Genomic DNA, 18,702 nt, shown 5'->3' with positions numbered 1-18,702 from the left:
AGAAGAATAAATAGTGCCAAAAAATTAATGATAAGGTAGACTGTTTCATGGACTGTTCAGAAATCTGATGGCGAAGGGGAAGAAGCTGTTCCTGAATCATTGAGTGTGGGTCTTCAGGCTCCTGTACCTCCTCCCTGATGGTAGTAACGAGGAGAGGGCATGTCCCCGGGTGGTGAGGGTCCTTGGTGATGGATGCTGCCGCCTTGAGGCACTGCCTCTTGAAGATGTCCGCGATAGTGGGGAGTGTTGTGCCCATGATGGTGCTGGCTGAGTCTACAACCCCCTGCAGCCTCTTGTGATCCTGTGCATTGGAGCCTCCATACCAGGCTGTGATGCAACCAGATCAGTCAGCATCCGTGGATGGAGAAACCAGGAGTCAAGCTCATAGGACTGCACAGTGTATAAAGGATACTGTATCGATGGCTCTGCTACAAAGTCCAGCAAAAGCCCTTAATGTCCACTCACCATCACGGGACCAGGGAGAAGCTGCAATGAACATTTTCACGTATAGCGACAGTGGTGGGCTGAGGTGTGAAGGATCCTGATAGACGAGACGGGCTGTAACAGAATAAATGACCCAGCAAGGGGGTGGAGGGGTGCGGGTAATATGACAATGGTTTGATGATTGCTGTCAGCACTACAATAACAAGTGGGTAGTGAGGAGGTGTTTACAGAATGAGTAACCAAGCGTGGAATTTTCAGAAGAGTTAGCCAACGTAAGGATGTGCTTGGCAGAGTGCACCACTCATTACAGAGTTAAGATGCAATTTTGGGAGATGTTTTCTAAATGGAACAACAGTTTAGAGGATTGCAACATTGAGTCCCCTGAAATAGGATTTCAGAGATGCATATTTCTCTTTTTTTTGATGCGGTACAGGAAATATTCCTGTAATTCTTTAACAAGGTAAGTGACCCTTACATGAGGAACTGTTGCATTCTTTTCATGAACGTGTGCCAGCCGTACAGAACTTCTTGTTCGGATCCTTGATGCTTTGGTATTTTTGGAGGTTTTTAAGGAATCCATTTTATTTGAAGCTTAGAGGAAACTAAAGACTGCTGAGCAGTGGGAGTTGGCTTGAGTATTGGATGTGGGCGTCACTCCTTGTCCTCGTAGAAGAGACTGTTATCATTTCAAGTCTTTGTTCTGCCTTGGCAACAATGAGCAGTGACGGTGTAAGACGAGTGTTTGTTTGCATCTCACTGTGTTTGAGTTAATTGGTGAGCTGGGGCAGTCCAGCTCAGCTGACTAAAGCACTGATTTTGGTCTACCTGTAATATGGGGAAAGTAATGATTGAACCAGCACTAACAAGGCTGTTAGACCCAATGTCCTTGCACTGGTTCTTTCTAATTGCTTTCCAGTTCCCCCTTTGCTCTTTCTAAGGTTAGTGTAAAGCTATTACAGTGCCAGCGACCCGAGTTCAACTCCAGCCACCGTCTGTAAGGAGTTTGTACCTTCTCCTGTGTCTGCGTGGGTTTCCTCCGGGTGCTCCGGTTTCCTCCCACATTCCAAAGACTTACGGCTTAGGAAGTTATGGGCATGCTATGATGGCGCTGAAAGCGTGGCGACGCTTGTGGGCTGCCCCCAGAACACTCGACGCAAAAAGATATATTTCACTGTATGTTTCAATGTACATGTGACTAATAAAGGTATCTTATCTTAATGCCATTTTGAAAGCTACTCTTGAATCTGCTTCTACTTCTAGGCAAATCCCTCCATGGTAAGGTACTGCATTTAAAAAGAAATATCCTGCCGGCGTTTCGGGTTTTGACCCAAAGCATCAACAGTTCCCTTTTCCCCCACGGATGCTGCTTGACCTGCTGAGTTTCTCCAGCAAAATGTTTGTTGCTCCAGATTCCAGCATCTGCAGTCTCTTGTATCTCCAAAAGAAATGTCTTCTCTGGTTCCAGCTGCTAGTTTTGTTTATTTTTACACATGCATGGAATGTGGGCTTCATACATGGAGATATGTCTCCAATCAATGGTTCAATGACCGATAAATCGGTGGGGGGGGGGGGGACCTGAAAGGTATGCAAAATTATGAAGAGGCATTAATAGGGTAGATGGTGGGAAACTTTCCCCCATAGCAGAGGAGATAGAAGACATAGATTTAGGGTAACAGGTAAGAGGTTTGATGGGATTTCATAGAGAACAGCAGGGAAACAGGCCATTTGGCCCACCACGTCCACGGTGACCAGTGGGCCCCCAACCATATTAATCCCATCTTCCAGCACTTGGTCCATGACCTTCTATGCCTGGGTGATTCAAGTGCTCGTCTGGACACTTCTCAAATGTTGTCAGTGACTGCTTCCACCCATCTCTCAGGCGGTGCATTCTAGGTACTCGCCACTCTCTGGGTGAAACAGATTCCCTCTAAATCTCTTGCTCCTTCCCCTAAATTTAGGGAAGAATTTTTTTCACTCAGAGGATGGATGGTATCTGGAAAACACTGATGGATGGGGTGGTGGAGGTAGAGGCTCTCATTACATTTTGGCATTGTCCAGGCCCTTGAATTGCCAAGGCATAGAAAGCTACAGTAAATGGGATTAATATGGATGGGTACTTGATGGTAGTCATGACCATGTTGGGCCAAAGGGAGTTGTTTCTGTGATATATGACTCCATGAATAACATTATTTCTGCTCAACTTCATCCCTACTCCTGCTACTCATCCTGTCTCCAATGGCAGGACTACATCATTCAAGCAATAGCTGGTAAATTGGTTTAGTTGCCTTACAGGAACGCTGTGCATGGTTTCTGTCATTCACTGATAGGAAACATGTCACTGTTTTTATGATGCGGGGTAATGTAGTGATAGTGACTCATGGTACAGAAACATAATCTATGTACGATGGTTCAGCAATTTTGACTCCAGAATTACTGCCCTTGATATCGAGGCAGCATTTTACCAAGTGTGTCATCAAGAAGTTAATGGGCATCAAAGGGAAAATTGGAATTGGTTTATTATTGTTCCATGTACTGAGATGCAGTGAAAAACATACAGATCATTTCATACAGCCATCCATACAGATCATTTCAAACCATCGAGCTAGTACAAGGGAAAAGCAATAACAGAATGCAGAATATCACACTCCAGTGGTTGGAGTCACCACTTGCTTAAAGACAGACTGCTGAGGTTTTCGGAAGTCGGTCATCCTGTCTGTAGGACATCAATGCAGGAGTTCCTCAGTGCAGTGTCCCTGTCCTGCCCATCTTTAGCTGCTTCACCAATGACCTTTCTTTCACCATCAGGTCAGAAATAGGGGTGTTTCCTGATTGCACAATATTCAATTCTATTGGTTAACTCCTCTGCAAATGAGGCAGCCCATGTCTGCATGCAGCAAGCCCTAGACAACATTTGGGCATAGATTGATAAGTGGCGTTACATTCCTGCCACAGCAGTGCCAGGCAATGATAAGATTTCTTTATTAGTCACTTGTACATCGAAACACACAGTGAAATGCATCTTTTTTGCGTAGAGTGTTCTGGGGGCAGCCCGCAAGTGTCGCCACGCTTCCGGCCCCAACATAGCGTGCCCACAACTTCCTAACCCATACACCTTTGGAATGTGGGAGGAAACCGGAGCACCCGGAGGAAACCCACACAGACACGGGGAGAACGTACTAATTCCTAACAGATAGTGGCCGGAATTGAACCCGAGTCGCTGGTGCTGTAATAGCGTTACACTAACCGCTACACTACCGTGCTTGCCCATCTCCAACAAAAGAGTCTAACCATCTATCCTCGATTTACAATGGCATCGCCATCATCAAGCTCATCATTAAGCTCTCCATCATTAATATCCTGTGGGTCACCATTGACCAGAAACTCAACTGGTCCAACCATATAAATACTGTGCCCACAAGAGGAGGTCAGAAGCTGGGGGTTACCTGCACAAAGTGACACCACAAGGCCTTTCCACCATCCACAAGGCACAAGTCAGGAGTATGATGAACACTCTCCATTTGCTGGGGTGAGTACAGATCCAACAACTCTCAGGTAGCTCAACACCATCTAGGATAAAGCAGCCCATTTGATTGGCACCCCATCCATCACCATAAATATTCACCCTCTCCATCACCTCGTGTCTGCAGTGTGTAGCATTTACAAAATGCATTGCAGTTACCCTGACAACATGTCCCAAACCCACAACCTCTGTCACCAAAGAGGATAAGAGCAGTAAATGTATGGGAACACTGCCATCTGCAAGTCACACACCATCCTGACTTGGAAATCTATCATCAGTCCTTTATTGTCACTGGATCTAAATCCCGGAACCCCCTTCCCAACAGCACAGTAGGAATACTTCCAGAGAAGGACTGCAGCACTTTGAGAAGGCAGCTCATCACACCTTCTCATGGGTAATTGGGGATGGACAATAAATGCTGGTCTTGTTAATGATGCTCAGGTCCCAAAAGTGAATTGGAACAAAATCCTTTGGGATAATGGTAATCTGTAATCCATCACCCATGTACTAACTGATGTACATTGGCCACTGACTTGTCGATGCTTTTATTTTCAAATTCTTGGGCATTTTCAGGTCCCATGTGGAAGCTGAGAGATCCTACGATTTCTCATCTCCTCTCCCAAACCCCGATAGTCCAGTAACACTGGCCTCTTGCACATCCCTTATTTTTCATCACTCAATGATTAAGACCATGGCTTTAACTGCCCAGGTCCTAAGCTTTGAAATCTAAATTGCTCTGATTCTACTGCCTCTTCCCCCCTCTTCCCCCCCCCACCAAATTGCCCCTCAAAACCTACCTCTTACCAATCTCCCGGTCACCCGTCCTGGTATTGCTGTACTTCTGAGGACCATCTTGGAGCTCGGTGAGAGTTTTGTTGGAGCCTGGTTAAAAACCTTAGCAGGCCGTGGTTCCCAGGTCTGCATGTTCCTAGAACCTCCCCTCATGAGCCCCGAACCCCCTGCTCTGTAGTCAGCCTTTTACACAATATATCTAATATTTTGTCAACGAATGTTCAACCATAAGTGGGAAGTGGTTCTCACCCAGTGTTGGCAAAAGGGATAAGTCACATCCTTAAGATGTGGCAACTAAGCTGTCAAACGTTTAGAGTTGGTGACCATAATGTATGTTTCTCACTGCAAGGGTTAACCATTAAAGTGAATGCTGCTGTTTTAATGAAACTCTTCTTTTGTGTTTCAGCCACAATGAAAGAACTACCACATTCCAGGACCCAGTGACAGGGGTGGTTCCCATTGAGAACTGCATCTTCAAATTGGAAGACAAGTAAGTCCCTCAGGATCTGGTCTCCTTGTATTAGCGGCCAGTTTTCTGTTTCTCTGTAAGGTTCCAGTTCTCGGGAGTTTGCTCCCCCTCCCTCAGCCAAATGTATCTGGTTCTATGGGCCCTGGTTGCCTCCCATTCCACTTGTTCTTTCACCTCTCTCTCTTTCTTTTCATTCATTTCCCCACCCACTCGCACACTTCCATCCACTCACCTTTCACTGCTTCTTTTACCCAACCCCATTCGCTCGCTTGTCCCCTATTTACTCACCCAGTTAGCCACCCACCAACATTCGCTCAGCCAGTCAGTCGCTCACTCACTCACTTGCACGTCCCTTGATTGTTCCCAGTTGCATTTCTTTATTCTGCTCTCCTTGAAGCAGAACTACTCCAGAGACTGTACAGCAACACAGTAAACTTGCTCATGTTGACTATGATTCAGACATGTTGCTGCAACTTGGCAGTTAAGGTGAAATCGTTGGAACGTTATTTTAATCTGGCCTGTTATGTCACCCTGACATTGTTTTTGCACTATTGGTACCTCCAGGACCAAATCCCCTCACGTCAGTGATTCTCTCCGTAAACCCCTCTGCTTCTCCACCATGCTGACTTTAAGACACCCCCAAAGACTTACCTCTTTCAACATTCTTTTGGCGCATGCTCTATTCTCTTGTCACAAGACTCCATATTAAACTCTGTTTGGTGGCTCACCTCTTAAGCACCTTTGGGTACTTCACTATACGGAAAATACTTCATAGATGCATGTAGTTGTTGTTGTTGTTAACATTGAGGAGCTGAGCTGAAGGAGCAAAACCATGAAGCAGTAATTTTGAGGCCAAGTGCTGGTGTAAGGTGGTTGATATTGGATTAGCTGTGCTTTGCAGAAATGTTCCCATGCGGATCTTCCCAATTGATAATTATCTCTGGAACTAATGGGAACATTTTTTAAGACCCAAAAACCATGCTATAGCCATCGGTAGATCCGAGAGTCGAAGAGTTGTACAACACAGAATGCCCATGCTGCCTGCTGTACCCATCCTCACTAATCCGATATACCTGCATTAGGTCCATAGCCTTCTATGTCTTGGTGACTCAAGTACCTGTCAGGATGCTTCTTACACATACATTCATTTGTTATTTTTAGTGGCTTGAAAACCTTTTGGGCTGTACAGACTAAGCATGCCAATAAATGAGTTTGTATTTAATGTAGGAAAACCCTTAAAACTACGTATGCTGGGAACTGAATGTAAGCAGAAATGCTGGAAGAACGTAGCCAGTCAAGCAGCATCTGTGGAAAGAGAAACCAGTCAACTCTTCCTCGCTGACCCGAAACATTGCCTGGTTTCTGTTTCCACAGGTGCTGCTTGACTGGCTGAGTTCCTCCAGCAGATCGTTTGTTGCTCTAATGTTTTAGGTTGATGAGTTTTCATCAGAATCTGTGGTGTTACCCGATAACCCAAGTTAATGCCCAGTCTCCTGACCTTTTGAGACAGATAACTGCCAATAATGATGTAAACCACAACGTGATGAAACTTGCTGTTTGTCTCTCTCACACACACCTGTTTGCCAGGTTGGCCAGCTATGGGATATAGGTGTGTGTGTGTATTTGTGTGTTTATGTTAAATACCCTGACAGTAGTTTATTGTGTGTGAACTGTGGTTTCGATAAATCATAATTGACATTCATGGTTTAAGGCAGAACAAGCACCTCAGCCTTTCACACTCTGAAGCAATGTTCTCATCGTGAAGGCAATTATGAAATCCAAATATTTTTGTAGGAACTGACTTGGGCACTGTGGATTGAACTTGAACCCATGGTGCAACTAAATCTTCACCATCGACAATGAATAAGTTGGTTTGGGATTTTGGTAGAAATTGGAAGTTTTATCAATTGAAGTTACATTTCTTTAACATGAAGATGTTGCTTTGTAATTTAGCTGAGCCCAGTGCTGAGAGAACTGATCGACCCATGGTTCAGTGAATAGCACTCTTCCTTCTAGGGCAGGAGTTTGTGGGTCAAGTCTCTCTCTAGAGAACCCAACACAAAACCTAGACCCTCTCTAGAGAACCCAACACAAAACCTCAACCAGTCATTCAGAACTGATGGAGTGCTGTGCTGTTGATAATATTAATGAACTGTAGACTGTTGAATCCCCCTTAGTTAGATGTAAAAGGTCTTGTGAGGCTATTTTGAAACATTCTAATTATGTCTTTTGCACTTTGGCATGTCCCAAAACATCTTGCAGCCAACAAAGTAATTTTGAAGGGTACTCACTGTCACTTTTTACAGGGGCTCCCCAGTTTCCGACAGGGTTCTGTTCTTGTGAACTGTTTGTAACCCGAACGGTTCGCAAGTTGTGGCCGTGAACCGTGTTCCCACTCGGCAAAAGATGGTTGCAGCCAGCAAATCCATTCCCCCAGTCTCCCAAATGATCCAGTTGAGTTAGACCAGGGTATCAGGAGAACGAGAAGAGATCTCGCTGTAATTTACAAGGCTTGCCAGGTTGGATGTAGGAAGGATGTTTCTCCTGACAGAGGAGTCTGGAACCGGGTGCACAGTCTCAGAATGAGGAGTCAGTCATTTAGGGCTGAGGAGAGGAGAAATCTCCTGACAGTGGGTGGTAAACCTGCAGAATTCTCTGTCCCGGAGTGCTGTGAAGGCTTGAGTCATTGAGCTCATGAAAAGCAAAAATCTTTTGGATATTAAGGAAAGTGTGCGGTGTGGGGATAGAGCTGGAAAATGGTGCTGACATGGAAGATCAGTCAATGAATGGCAGAGAAGGCTCAGAGGGCTGACTAGCCATTGGTGGGCATGGACAAGTTGGGCCGAAGGGCCTGTTTCCATGCTGTATAGCTCTCTGACTCTATGTATGTTAAGGCTGTGCATAAGTCGGGCATTCGTAAGCTGAGGAGGACCTATATGTGTATTTCAAAAGTATTTAAACAAAAGGGTGGCATGGTGTACAGCAGTTAGTACTGCTGCCTCACAGCTCCAGTGACCTGGGTTGGACCCTGTGCTGTCTGTGTGGAGTTGGTTCCCCATTTGCTCTTGAGTTCCTCCCATATCCCAAAGATGTGCTGGCGGATTAATTGGCTCTTAGTGAAAATAAGTGGCATAGAATCAAAGGGGAGCTGATAGGTATGTGAGAGAGAATAAGTGTCAGGGGAAAGGGACCAATGGGCTTGCTCTGTTGGGAGCTGGCATGAACCCAATGGACTGAATGGCTGCTCTCTGCATCATAATTCGTAAGCTATAATGTAGGGAGCACTGCAGGCTCCTGCAAACAGCAGTGTGACAGTGATCCCATCATCTGGTTCAATGAAAAACACGATGCTGGAAGAACTCAGCAGGCCAGGCAGTATCCGTGGAGAAAAGCAGATGGTCAGCATTTCGGGTCAGGACCCTTCTTCAGGACTGAAGATAGGAAAAGGGGAAGCCCAATACATAGGAGGGAAAAGCAGAGCAGTGAGAGGTGGACAAAAGAGGGGAGGTGGGGTGGGCACAAGTTGGTGATAGGTAGGTGCAGGTAAGAGATAGTGATAGGCAAGTGTGGGGGAGGAGGGGAGAGCAGATCCACCGGGGGATGGGTCAAAGGTATGGTGAGAAAGGGGGAGAATAGGTAGGAAAAAAGAGGCTAGGAAAGGAAAGAAGAGAAGAAGCTTGGTGGGGAGGGGTGTGTGAAGAAGGGGGGTGGGGATTACTTAAAGTGGGAGAATTCAATGTTTCTCTAGTTCAGTGATGTTCACTGAGGGATAATTATTGGCCAGTGCACCGAGGAGACTCCCCCCGCTTCTCATTTGGGTGGTGGCGTCAGATCTTTCAGGATCGTGCAATGGTGCTGCAGATGGAGCAGTTGTCCCACAATACCAGTGACCTGGGTTCGATTCTGACTTTGGGTCTTGTCTGTGTGGAACTTGCACGTTTTCCCTGGTTCTCTCTGGTACTCTGGTGGCTTCTCTACATTCCCAAAGACGTGCTCATTGTCACATTAATCAACTCCTGTAAAGTCCCCCAGGTGTGGGTGGCGGGCGGTAGAATCGCAGATTGTTAATGGGCATGGAGCAACAAACAAAATGCTGGAGGAACTCAGTGGGTCGGGTGGCATCTGTGCAGGGAAATGGACAGTCGACATTTCTGGTCAAGGCCCTTCACCTGGACTTGGCACGTGTGAGGGAATACGTTGCAGGGAAGAGAGTGGGGATGGCATTGATGGTATTGCTCGGAGAGCTGGCGTAGACTTGATAGCCTGAATGGCCTCCTTCTCTAACGTAGGGAAAATATGAAACAAAATGAAAATTTAAAAAAATTGAAAGTTAATTTTTAGCAGATATAAAATTTGGGTTAGAAAGTGGTAGTGAGAATGAACTATAGTTTCTGCCATACAGTGTGCTCCCTTCTGGGAAAAATGTTTGAAGAAATGAAAAATAGCAAAGAAAATGTGTTGGGGGGTGGAAGGAAAGTGTTTATTTCATTGAGTTGTGAGCACAGAGCAGTGAAGAAGCTTTACGTGTGTGTGGGTGTCTGATTTCACAGAGAATTGTCACATTGCTTTTATTCAGAGCACATCTCCACAACAGCTATCCGACAGTCTTTGATTGCAGGTTACAAAATAAAATGGGAGAAGATTCAATATGAGTCTTTTAATATTTCTTTTTGACTTAATTTAACTTGAAACTTGGAATCAGAGTTGGGTTTAACAAAGCATACAGATACGCTGCATGTTACATACCAATATAGCATATCCAAATATAGTCCCTATTGGATCGAAACATAACAGATGTACAAACACAGCACATTCACACACCTGCACTTGGATCTGTTCTTCCAGCTCTCTGCTCAGCTAAGCTACAAAGCAACTTTATGCAAAAGAAAAGCAATTTTAGTCATTGAAGCCTCCAAATTTCTCTAAAATACAACATTGCAATTTGGATCTGTGCAGGTATCTCACACCAGAACTGGAGGGGGACCAACAATCCTGGCGGGAAGGTTTGCTATTGCTGCCTGGGCGTGTGGGGGGGTGGTTAAACTAGAGTCACAGGGGGGTGGGAACCAGAGTGGCAGGGCAGCAAGTGGAGGGGCTGTGGGGAAAGTAGATGTTAAGCCTACAAGAAATCGACTGGTTGACGAGCATGGTAGGACTAATGTTCTGAGATGCGTCTATTTCAATGCGAGGAGTACTGTAGGTAAGGCAGATGAACTTAGAGCATGGATCAGCACGTGGAATTATGATGTAGCCATTAATGAAACTTGGTTGCAGGGGGGCAGGACTGGCAGCTCAGTGTTCCAGGGTTCTGATGTTTTAGACATGATAGAGAGGGAGGGAGGTATTAAAGGGAGAGTGGTGGCATTACTCATCAGGGAAAATGTCACAGCAGTGCTCAGAGAGGACGTACTGGAGGGCTCGTCTACTGAGGCAATTTGGGTGGAACTGAGGAATAAGAAAGGGATGACCACGTTAATGGGACTATATTATAGACCTCCCAATAGTAAGTGGGATTTAGAGGAACAAATTTGTTGCAAGAAATATAAGGTTGTGATAGTAGGTGATTTTAACTTTCCATGTATTGACTGGGACTCCCGTACTGTAAAGGGCTTGGATGGGATAGATTTTGTCAAATATGTTCAGGAAAGTTTCCTTAATCGAGGGCCTGTATTGTGCTATACTGTTCTATGTTCTAATATGTAGAGGTCTCAACTAGAGAGAGCGCGATACTGAATCTCCTCTCAGGGAATGAGACAGGGCAGGTGACAGAAGTGAGTGAAGGGGAACACTTTGGATTCGGTGATCATAATTCCATTAGTTTCAAGATAATTATGGAGAAGGATAGGACTGGTCCTAGGGTTGAGATTCTAAACTGGAGGAAGGCCAATTTTGATGGCATCAGAAGGGATCTGGCAGGTGTGGATTGGGATAGGTTGTTTTCTGGCAAAGAGATGCTTGGTAAGTGGGAGGCTTTCAAGAGTGAAATATTGAGAGTACAGAACCTGTATGTTCCTGTTAGAATAAAAGGCAAGGCTAACAGGCTTAGAGAACCTTAGTTATCGAGGGATATTGAGGCCCTGGTAAAGAAAAAGGAGGTGCATATCAGGTATAGGTAGTTAGGATCAAATGAGGCGCTCGAGGAGTATAAGAAGTGCAAGAGAACATTTCAGAGAGAAATCAGGAGGGCAAAAAGAGAACATAAGGTTGCTCTGGCATACAGGGTGAAAGAGAATCCCAAGGGTTTCTATAGCTATATTAAGAGCAAAAGGGTCAAAATTGGTCCTCTTGAAGGTCAGCATGGTCATCTATGCATGGAGCCAAAAGAGATGGGGAAGATCTTAAATGAATTTTTTGCATCCGTATTTACTCTGGAGGCGGACACAGAATATAGAACTGAGGCAAAATAGTAGTGAGGTCATGGGCCATATCCAGATTACAGGAGAGGAGGTGTTGGCTGTCTTGAGGTGAATGAAGGTGGATAAATCCCCAGGGCCAGACAAGGTGTCCCCTCAGACCTTGTGGGAGGCTAGTGCAGAAATTGCAGGGGCCCTGGCAGAGATATTTAAAACGTCCTTAGCCACGGGTGAGGTGCTGAAGGACTGAGGATAGCTAATATTGTTCCATTGTTCAAGAAAGTCTCTAAGAATAAGCCGGGAAATTATAGGCTGGTGAGCCTGACATCAGTCATGGGTAAGTTATTAGAAGGTATTCTAAGGGACAGGTTATATAAGTATATGGATAGGGCCTGATTATGGGTAGTCAACATGGCTTTATGTGTGGTAGGTCATATTTAACTAATCTTAGAGAGTCTTTTGAGGAGGTTACCAAGAAGGTCGATGAGGGAAAGGCAGTGGATGTTACCCACATGGACTTTAGCAAGGCCTTTGACAAAGTCCCGCATGAGAGGCAGGTCTAGAAGGTTAAGTTGCTTGGCATTCAGGATGAAGTAGCCAATTGGATTCAACATTGGCTTAGCAGGAGAAGCCAGAGAGTGGTAGTAGATGGTTGTCTCTCTGACTGGAGGCCTGTGACTAGTGGTGTGCCGTAGGGATTGGTGCTGGGTCCATTGTTGTTTATCATCTATATTAATGATTCTGATAATGTGGTAAACTGGATCAGCAAATTTGCGGATGACACCAAGATTGGGGGTGTAGTGGACAGTGAGGAAGGCTATCAAAGCTTGAAACGTGATCTTGACCAGCTGGGAAAATGGGCTGAAAAATGGCAGATGGGATTTAATGCAGACAAGTGTGAGGTGTTGCACCTTGGGTGGACAAACCAGGGTAAGACTTGTACAGTGAATGGTAGGGGTCTGAGTTGTGTGGTAGAACAAAGGGACCTGGGAATACAGGTCCATAGTTTCATGAAAGTGGCATCACAGGTAGATAGGGTCGTAAAGAGACCTTTTGGCACATTGATCTTCATAAATCAGGGCATTGAGCACAGGAGTTGGGATGTTATGTTGAAGTTGTACATGACGTTGGTGAGTCCGAATTTAGAGTATTGTGTGCAGCTCTGGTCACCTACCTACAGGAAAGATATCAATACGTTTGAAAGAGTGCTGAAAAGATTCACAAGGATGTTGCCGGGCCTTGAGGACCTGAATTATAGGGAAAGGTTGAATAGCTTAGGATTTTATTCCCTGGAGTGCAGGAGAATGAGGGGAGATCTTATAGAACTATACAACATTATGAGGGGTATAGATAGGGTGAATGCATGCAGGCTTTTTCCCCTCAGGTTGGGTGAGACTAGAACTAGAGGTCATAGGTTTAGGGTGAAAGGTGAAATATTTAAGGGGAATCTGAGGGGGAACTACTTCACTCTGAGGGTGGTGCGAGTGTGGAACGAACTGCCAGTGGAAGTGGTACATGCGGGTTCAATTGTAACATTTAAGAGAGGTTTGGATAGGTATGTGGATGGGAGGGGTTTGGAGGGGTATGATCTGGGTGCAGGTAGATGGGACTAGGCAGAAGATCAGGTCAGCATGGACTAGATGGGCTGAAGGACCTGTTTCTTTGATGTAGTGCTCTATGACTCTGGGTGTGTTATAATAATTCATCAAGAACATACATTTGGCATGTACCAATATGACCACACTAGAAAGACGTCAGCTACTAAATCAGTGTCTGGGAATTCTTTTCTTTCAGTCTATTTTCTAAGGATGACACATTTGACATTTCAGACCTTTGTCCAACATGTCAAACCGGACAGAAGTGCAAGGAGAAGGAGGAGGAGAAGGGCATCGCCCAATCAGCATCGCCAGTGAGGTGTCCAATCACACTTTGGTTTCGGAGAACTCCCAAGAGCAGCCACTCAAGGTAGGTGTGGTATTTCAATGCAGTACAGGTTAGTGCTCACCTGGAGATGGAAAGCTGGATATGCTGACAACGCTTATGTGATGCAGGATACAGTTGAACAACTGACAAATTGGGGGATGAATGTAGGTTCTGTTTACCTGCAGACACACGAGTGAATATAACTCTTACAGGCACGTATTTGCCTGTCAAAATGGAGTATGAAGCTTCCACCAAAAGAACAGAGGATCATTTAGTGTACTGCAATGGGCTGTTTGGAAATGTACCTAAAACTGGTTTAATCCTATATATTCCCTGTTCTTCCTCAAAAAGGGTCTCATAAAGCTCATTTCATGTCAACCTGAACCACAGTCTCTCCAGCTTATAGTCGTACAGTATAAATTCAGCTATTCCTTTAACCTTTTTGCTTTTTACCCATTCCTTCTTACCTATTATTCCTTTACCTTTTGTAACAGGCATGTTAAATGGATGTTATTAAGTAGGTTATGGGTTTTATGATCTTGAGTAGTTGCCTGATGCACTTTCACAGTTGACTTAATTTAAATTGTTGTTTGGAATTTCCACGTGCATCTATTGATGGTACAGCATGGATTCTCTCTGCTGCTCGGAGCTTTGAGCTAGTAAAACACCAGACCTCCTTGTAGTAGTCTTGCTACAGATGTATTAAGTCTTGTGTTTGCCTGTCACTCCTGCTTCATTGATACAAGGATAATACAATATTTGGCTAATCATTCCAACAGTCTCTATCAGTTATTCTACAACAGACCAAACAGTATGGTGTAACTAAGGTAAAACTGATCTGAGACTATACACGAGGTGGTGGAGGGTATGTCAGGGAGTGAGCTGTGAAAAACTTCCTCTGAATGATTGACGAGCACCAGAGTTTCAGGTCAGTTGGAACTGTCGGGAACTATCTGAGTTTGTTGCTGCCTTATTGATGAAAATTGTTTGGTGATGTCAGCTGATTTCATTCCATTAAAGTCACAGGGTTTATTTTTGCACTGAGAAGTATTAACACTTTGTTTTCCTCCAGGGAATAGAGGCATAGGGTTCCAGAGAAGGGCGATTGCCCAGACCACTTACACTGGGTGTGGATTCTGCTGTCTAGCACGGGAATTCTTCTACCTACTTCTAGTAGATACCATTTCTAAGGTAGAATTCACAGTGTGGAGGAGAATAGATGAGTCCAGAGTGGTGGTGGGTGGTGGGGGGTGGGGGGTGGGGGGGGCGGTGGTGGGGTGCGTGGGAGACAGGTCTGTTCCTGGCATGAGAAAGTGGCCATCAATTGGTCCTGGTTGGGCGTGGTCAGTTTGGGGGAGAGTGAACATCCTTCTCCTCCCACTTCTAGTCCACGTCCAGCTGTCCCTGGAGATGAAGCTTACAGTTAAACCAATAAGGATATCTGCAATGGATTGGCACCTCAGGGATAATAGGCTGCAGTGAATTTTATGCAAGTTTCCTTTTCATTTTATGATTGAAGTCCCAATCAATTTCTCCCCTTTAGAAAGGGTGGTGAGCATATTTGATGACAGTGGAAGAATCTAGTGCTCTTTCAGAAGAAGTCTTAATTTGTGACCCCAGTTGTTTTCACCCCTGTCTCTTTACAGTCTTCCAGGGGATCAAAGAAGAATGCTTCCTTTGGCAAGAGGTCGAACTCCATGAAGAGGAATCCAAAAGCCAATGTCCTGAAGTGTGGCTGGTTGTTCAAGCAGGTACGGTGTACCCGGTACTGAGAGAAAATGCCAATATACAGCATCATTACAAAAACATCTATCAGATGAAAGTCTCTTGAGCAAAACATCATCTAAATACATTTAAGTTCTTGATAAATAAAGTGTGTTAAAGATCAAATCTACACCATCTAATAATCTGGAGACACCAGTTCAAATTGCATCATGCCAGATGGGGAACTTAATTTCAGTTAATTAAATAAATTTGGAATTAAAATTCAGCTGACCATGAAACTGCTGCACAGTTATTACAAACCCATCCATTCATTACTGGTCTTTAAAAGGAACATCTGCAGTCCATATTTGGTATGACTTAGTAAGGACAGCAGATTTCATAGTAATGTGGTTGGCTCCTAACTTCCCTCTGAAATGGCTCAGCAAGCACATTTGTATCAAAAACAGCCAAGCAAGGCTGGCGTATAATCATCTTGTGATCATGGGTGCCTTCTTGTTGTGTGCTGGCATGCTTGTGACCTGAAGACCAATGAGAAAGTTACATTAATGGCAGGGATAACTCATTTGAAATAACCATTACAAGAAAGCTACAGAGAAATGTTGGCCTGATGTACAAGTCATTGGTGAGACTGCACTTGGAGTACTGTATAGTTTTGGTTACCATATTATAGAAAAGATGTGGTTAAACTGGAAAGGAAAGAGTACAGAAAAGATTTAACAAGGATGTTGCCAGGACTAGAAGGCCTGAGTTATAGGGAGAGGTTGGCTAGGCTAGGTCTTTACTCCTTGGAACATAGGAGAACGAAGGGTGACCTTATAGAAATGTTTAAAATTATGAGAGGCATAGATAAGGTGGAAGGTAACAGTATCTTCCCCAGGTTAGGGGGTAACAGTCTTTTCCCCAAAACTAGGGGGCATGGGTTAAGGGTGAGAGAGGAAAGATTTAAAAGGGACCTGAGGTGCAACCTTTTTGCACAGAGGGTGGTGAGTATATGGAATGAGCTGCCAGAGGAAGTGATTGAGGCAGCTATAATAGTGTCATTTAAGAAGCACTTGGATAGGTACGTGGACGGACAAAGCTTAGAGAGATATGAACCGAATGCAGGAAATTGGGACTAGCTGTGTGGGCACCGTCATCCGCATGGACCAGTTGGGCCAAAGGGCCTGTATCTGAACGGTATTGCTCTATGATTCTGTCTGTCCACACAGCCAAGAGAGCAATACAGAAAATTTACCTAGGCCCACCTCCAGCAGCTCGCACTTCTCCAGAAGCAAGTTAGTCTAGGTCAAACAAGTTTTTCTTGATTTTAATTTCTTATTGAATTCTTTGCCACTTCTCTTCCAGGGACACTAACTTTCAAGAAGTTCTCTGCTCTCCGACATGATTTCCATTTGTCCCTTTTGCCTTGTTCATCCTCAGTGGTTTTTCTTGCCTTGATTAACTCGTTTTTCTTGCCTTGACTAACTTGTTTTTCTCTTTCTCGGTTCTGTTGAAGGGTCTCAGACCTGAAACATTAACTATTTCACTTTCCACAGATGCTGTGTATCTCCAGCACTTTTTGTATTTACTTTAGGATTCCGGTACCTGTTTCATATTAGATTTTGATTTGGACATGGACCTCCCTGGCAACTTCCTACCAGGTGTACCTGGCTGTAGATTGGAGGGTCCTCTTGGGCCACTTACAGAAAAGTCACGCCTCACTTGGGCACTGTTCTTGAGGAGCCTGTCAAAGTCCTTCTAGCATTCTAAGACTAACCCTCCCATCATTAAAACATTTATTGATGCATCGGCAACACTCCACAGTAGCTGGAGGAATGAGGCTTGAAACATGGTGGTATATCCCTTTAAGAGTTAGACCCTGAGGTCACAGCTGCAAGGTAGGGTGATGGTTGTGTGAGGAACAAGTAATGCCTGCTGCTTCTAAAGTGGAATGAAGGCGCTGCTACTTCTTTAGACAGGCTGTTACTGACATTTGCGATCTTTTAAGAGTTTTAAGTAGTGGAAGCGTTACAATGCCCAAAAATCAGAGCATAATTAATATGGAGCAAGTCAGAGAGAAATAGAAAAAAATCTCAACTCCTGTCGTCGGAGCTGGTGAGGCTGAGATAAAGTAAGTTTTTTAAAGAAAGTGGCAAGGGGGGTGGGGTGAACAGAAGGGAAAGACTGATGGGATGCAAGGTAGGAGAAATTAAATGGCAGAGGGTGATGGTGCAAAGTGTTTTAATGAGGTAAGGGAAGAATGGAAGAGATTGGAGAGCTGGCGTAAGTTTGATGGACTGAATGTCCTCCTCATGACAGAATATAAGATAATGAGATGAGATGTGATGAGAAAGATGGGTCAAGAGGCAGTATAAAAGGGGGAACAGAATCATTATCTGAAGAGGTTCAGTTTCTCCCTTTTATACCTCTTCTAGATCTCTCCGAGTACTTCAGTCATGTGGCTGCCTTGTGGTTCCAGCTGCCCAGCTTTGATCCTGACCTCTAGTGCTGTCTGTGTGGAGTTTGCACAATCTCCCAGAGACCTTGTGGGTTTTCGCTGGATGTTCTGATTTCCTCCCACGTCCCAAAGATGTGCAGGTTTATTGGCTGCCTTAAGTTACCCTGATGTAAGGGTGAGGGGCAGGGTAGGGTGGGAAAATTGATGGGAATAGGATTGCTCTGCGAGCAAGCATAGAGTTGATGAGCCAAATGGCCTCCTTCCATGTTGTAAGAAAATTTGGAAATCGATGGACTCGATGCTGAGTGTAGAAAGATTATATCTAGGGCGCTCCAAGGAATTGTTGTGTGAGGAAGATTCAACCAGTAACTCAGGCCTATATTTGTTCTGTGTATCAGAATGTTAAGGTGGGTCCTTTACATCTGCGTCTGTGATTACACCACACACACCATTCTGTGTGTCAGTGAGTGGAGTAAGTACTTAACAACAGTGTTTCGGCTTCTCTCTTCGAGTCCCATTCTCCTGCCTCATTTTCATTACTTCTCTCCTGCTGAGCAAGCAGCAGCTGACTGTGCAGTTTACTGCTTTGCCAGCAGTGGGAGGGTCAGTCACAGTATGCCTCGCTGCCCAATCAGCAGATCCAATGTGACTCTAAATTATGATGGTTGAGCTGGTGCTTATTCAGCGGGGTGTCAGTTGGACAAAGAGTTTTATTAAACTGTGCCTCTGTATATGCTTCAGCCAAATCAGAGGATTGGGTAGAGTGGATAGGAGAGACCTATTTCCCTCAGCAGAGATGTCAGTAAACAGCAGTGTAGTGTTAAGGAGATGAGAGAGCAGATAACATGAAATATTTTCACTCCCTGCCTGAAAGGGTATTGGAGGTAGAAACCCTCATCACATCTAGAAAGGACTTGGATGTCCATTTTGTGAGCTGTTATCTACAAGACAATGGACCAAGAGCTGGGAAGTAGGATTACGTTGTCTTTGGTCAGCATAGATATGATGAGTGAATGGACTCCTTCTGTGTTACAAATTT

The 18,702-nt window shown here is 44.7% G+C and overlaps 1 protein-coding gene across 15 annotated transcripts in view; it reads left to right on the top strand.

The window, feature by feature from the left end:
* The window catches only part of plekha6 (pleckstrin homology domain containing, family A member 6), a 291,418-nt gene that overhangs the window by 198,035 nt on the left and 74,681 nt on the right, over positions 1-18,702 (top strand). For all 15 annotated transcript variants that reach the window (XM_052034357.1, XM_052034354.1, XM_052034352.1 and 12 more), the window contains 3 exons: positions 5,163-5,246; positions 13,408-13,543; positions 15,148-15,252. In XM_052034357.1, the coding sequence (XP_051890317.1) occupies positions 5,163-5,246; positions 13,408-13,543; positions 15,148-15,252 (325 nt within the window). The remainder of the gene's footprint in view (positions 1-5,162; positions 5,247-13,407; positions 13,544-15,147; positions 15,253-18,702) is intronic.

This window comes from Pristis pectinata, chromosome 20, assembly GCF_009764475.1.
Source record: "Pristis pectinata isolate sPriPec2 chromosome 20, sPriPec2.1.pri, whole genome shotgun sequence".
NCBI classification, from domain to species: domain Eukaryota; kingdom Metazoa; phylum Chordata; class Chondrichthyes; order Rhinopristiformes; family Pristidae; genus Pristis; species Pristis pectinata.
The sequence above is the reverse complement of the archived record's forward strand: the minus strand, read 5'-3'. Positions and strand labels throughout refer to the sequence as shown.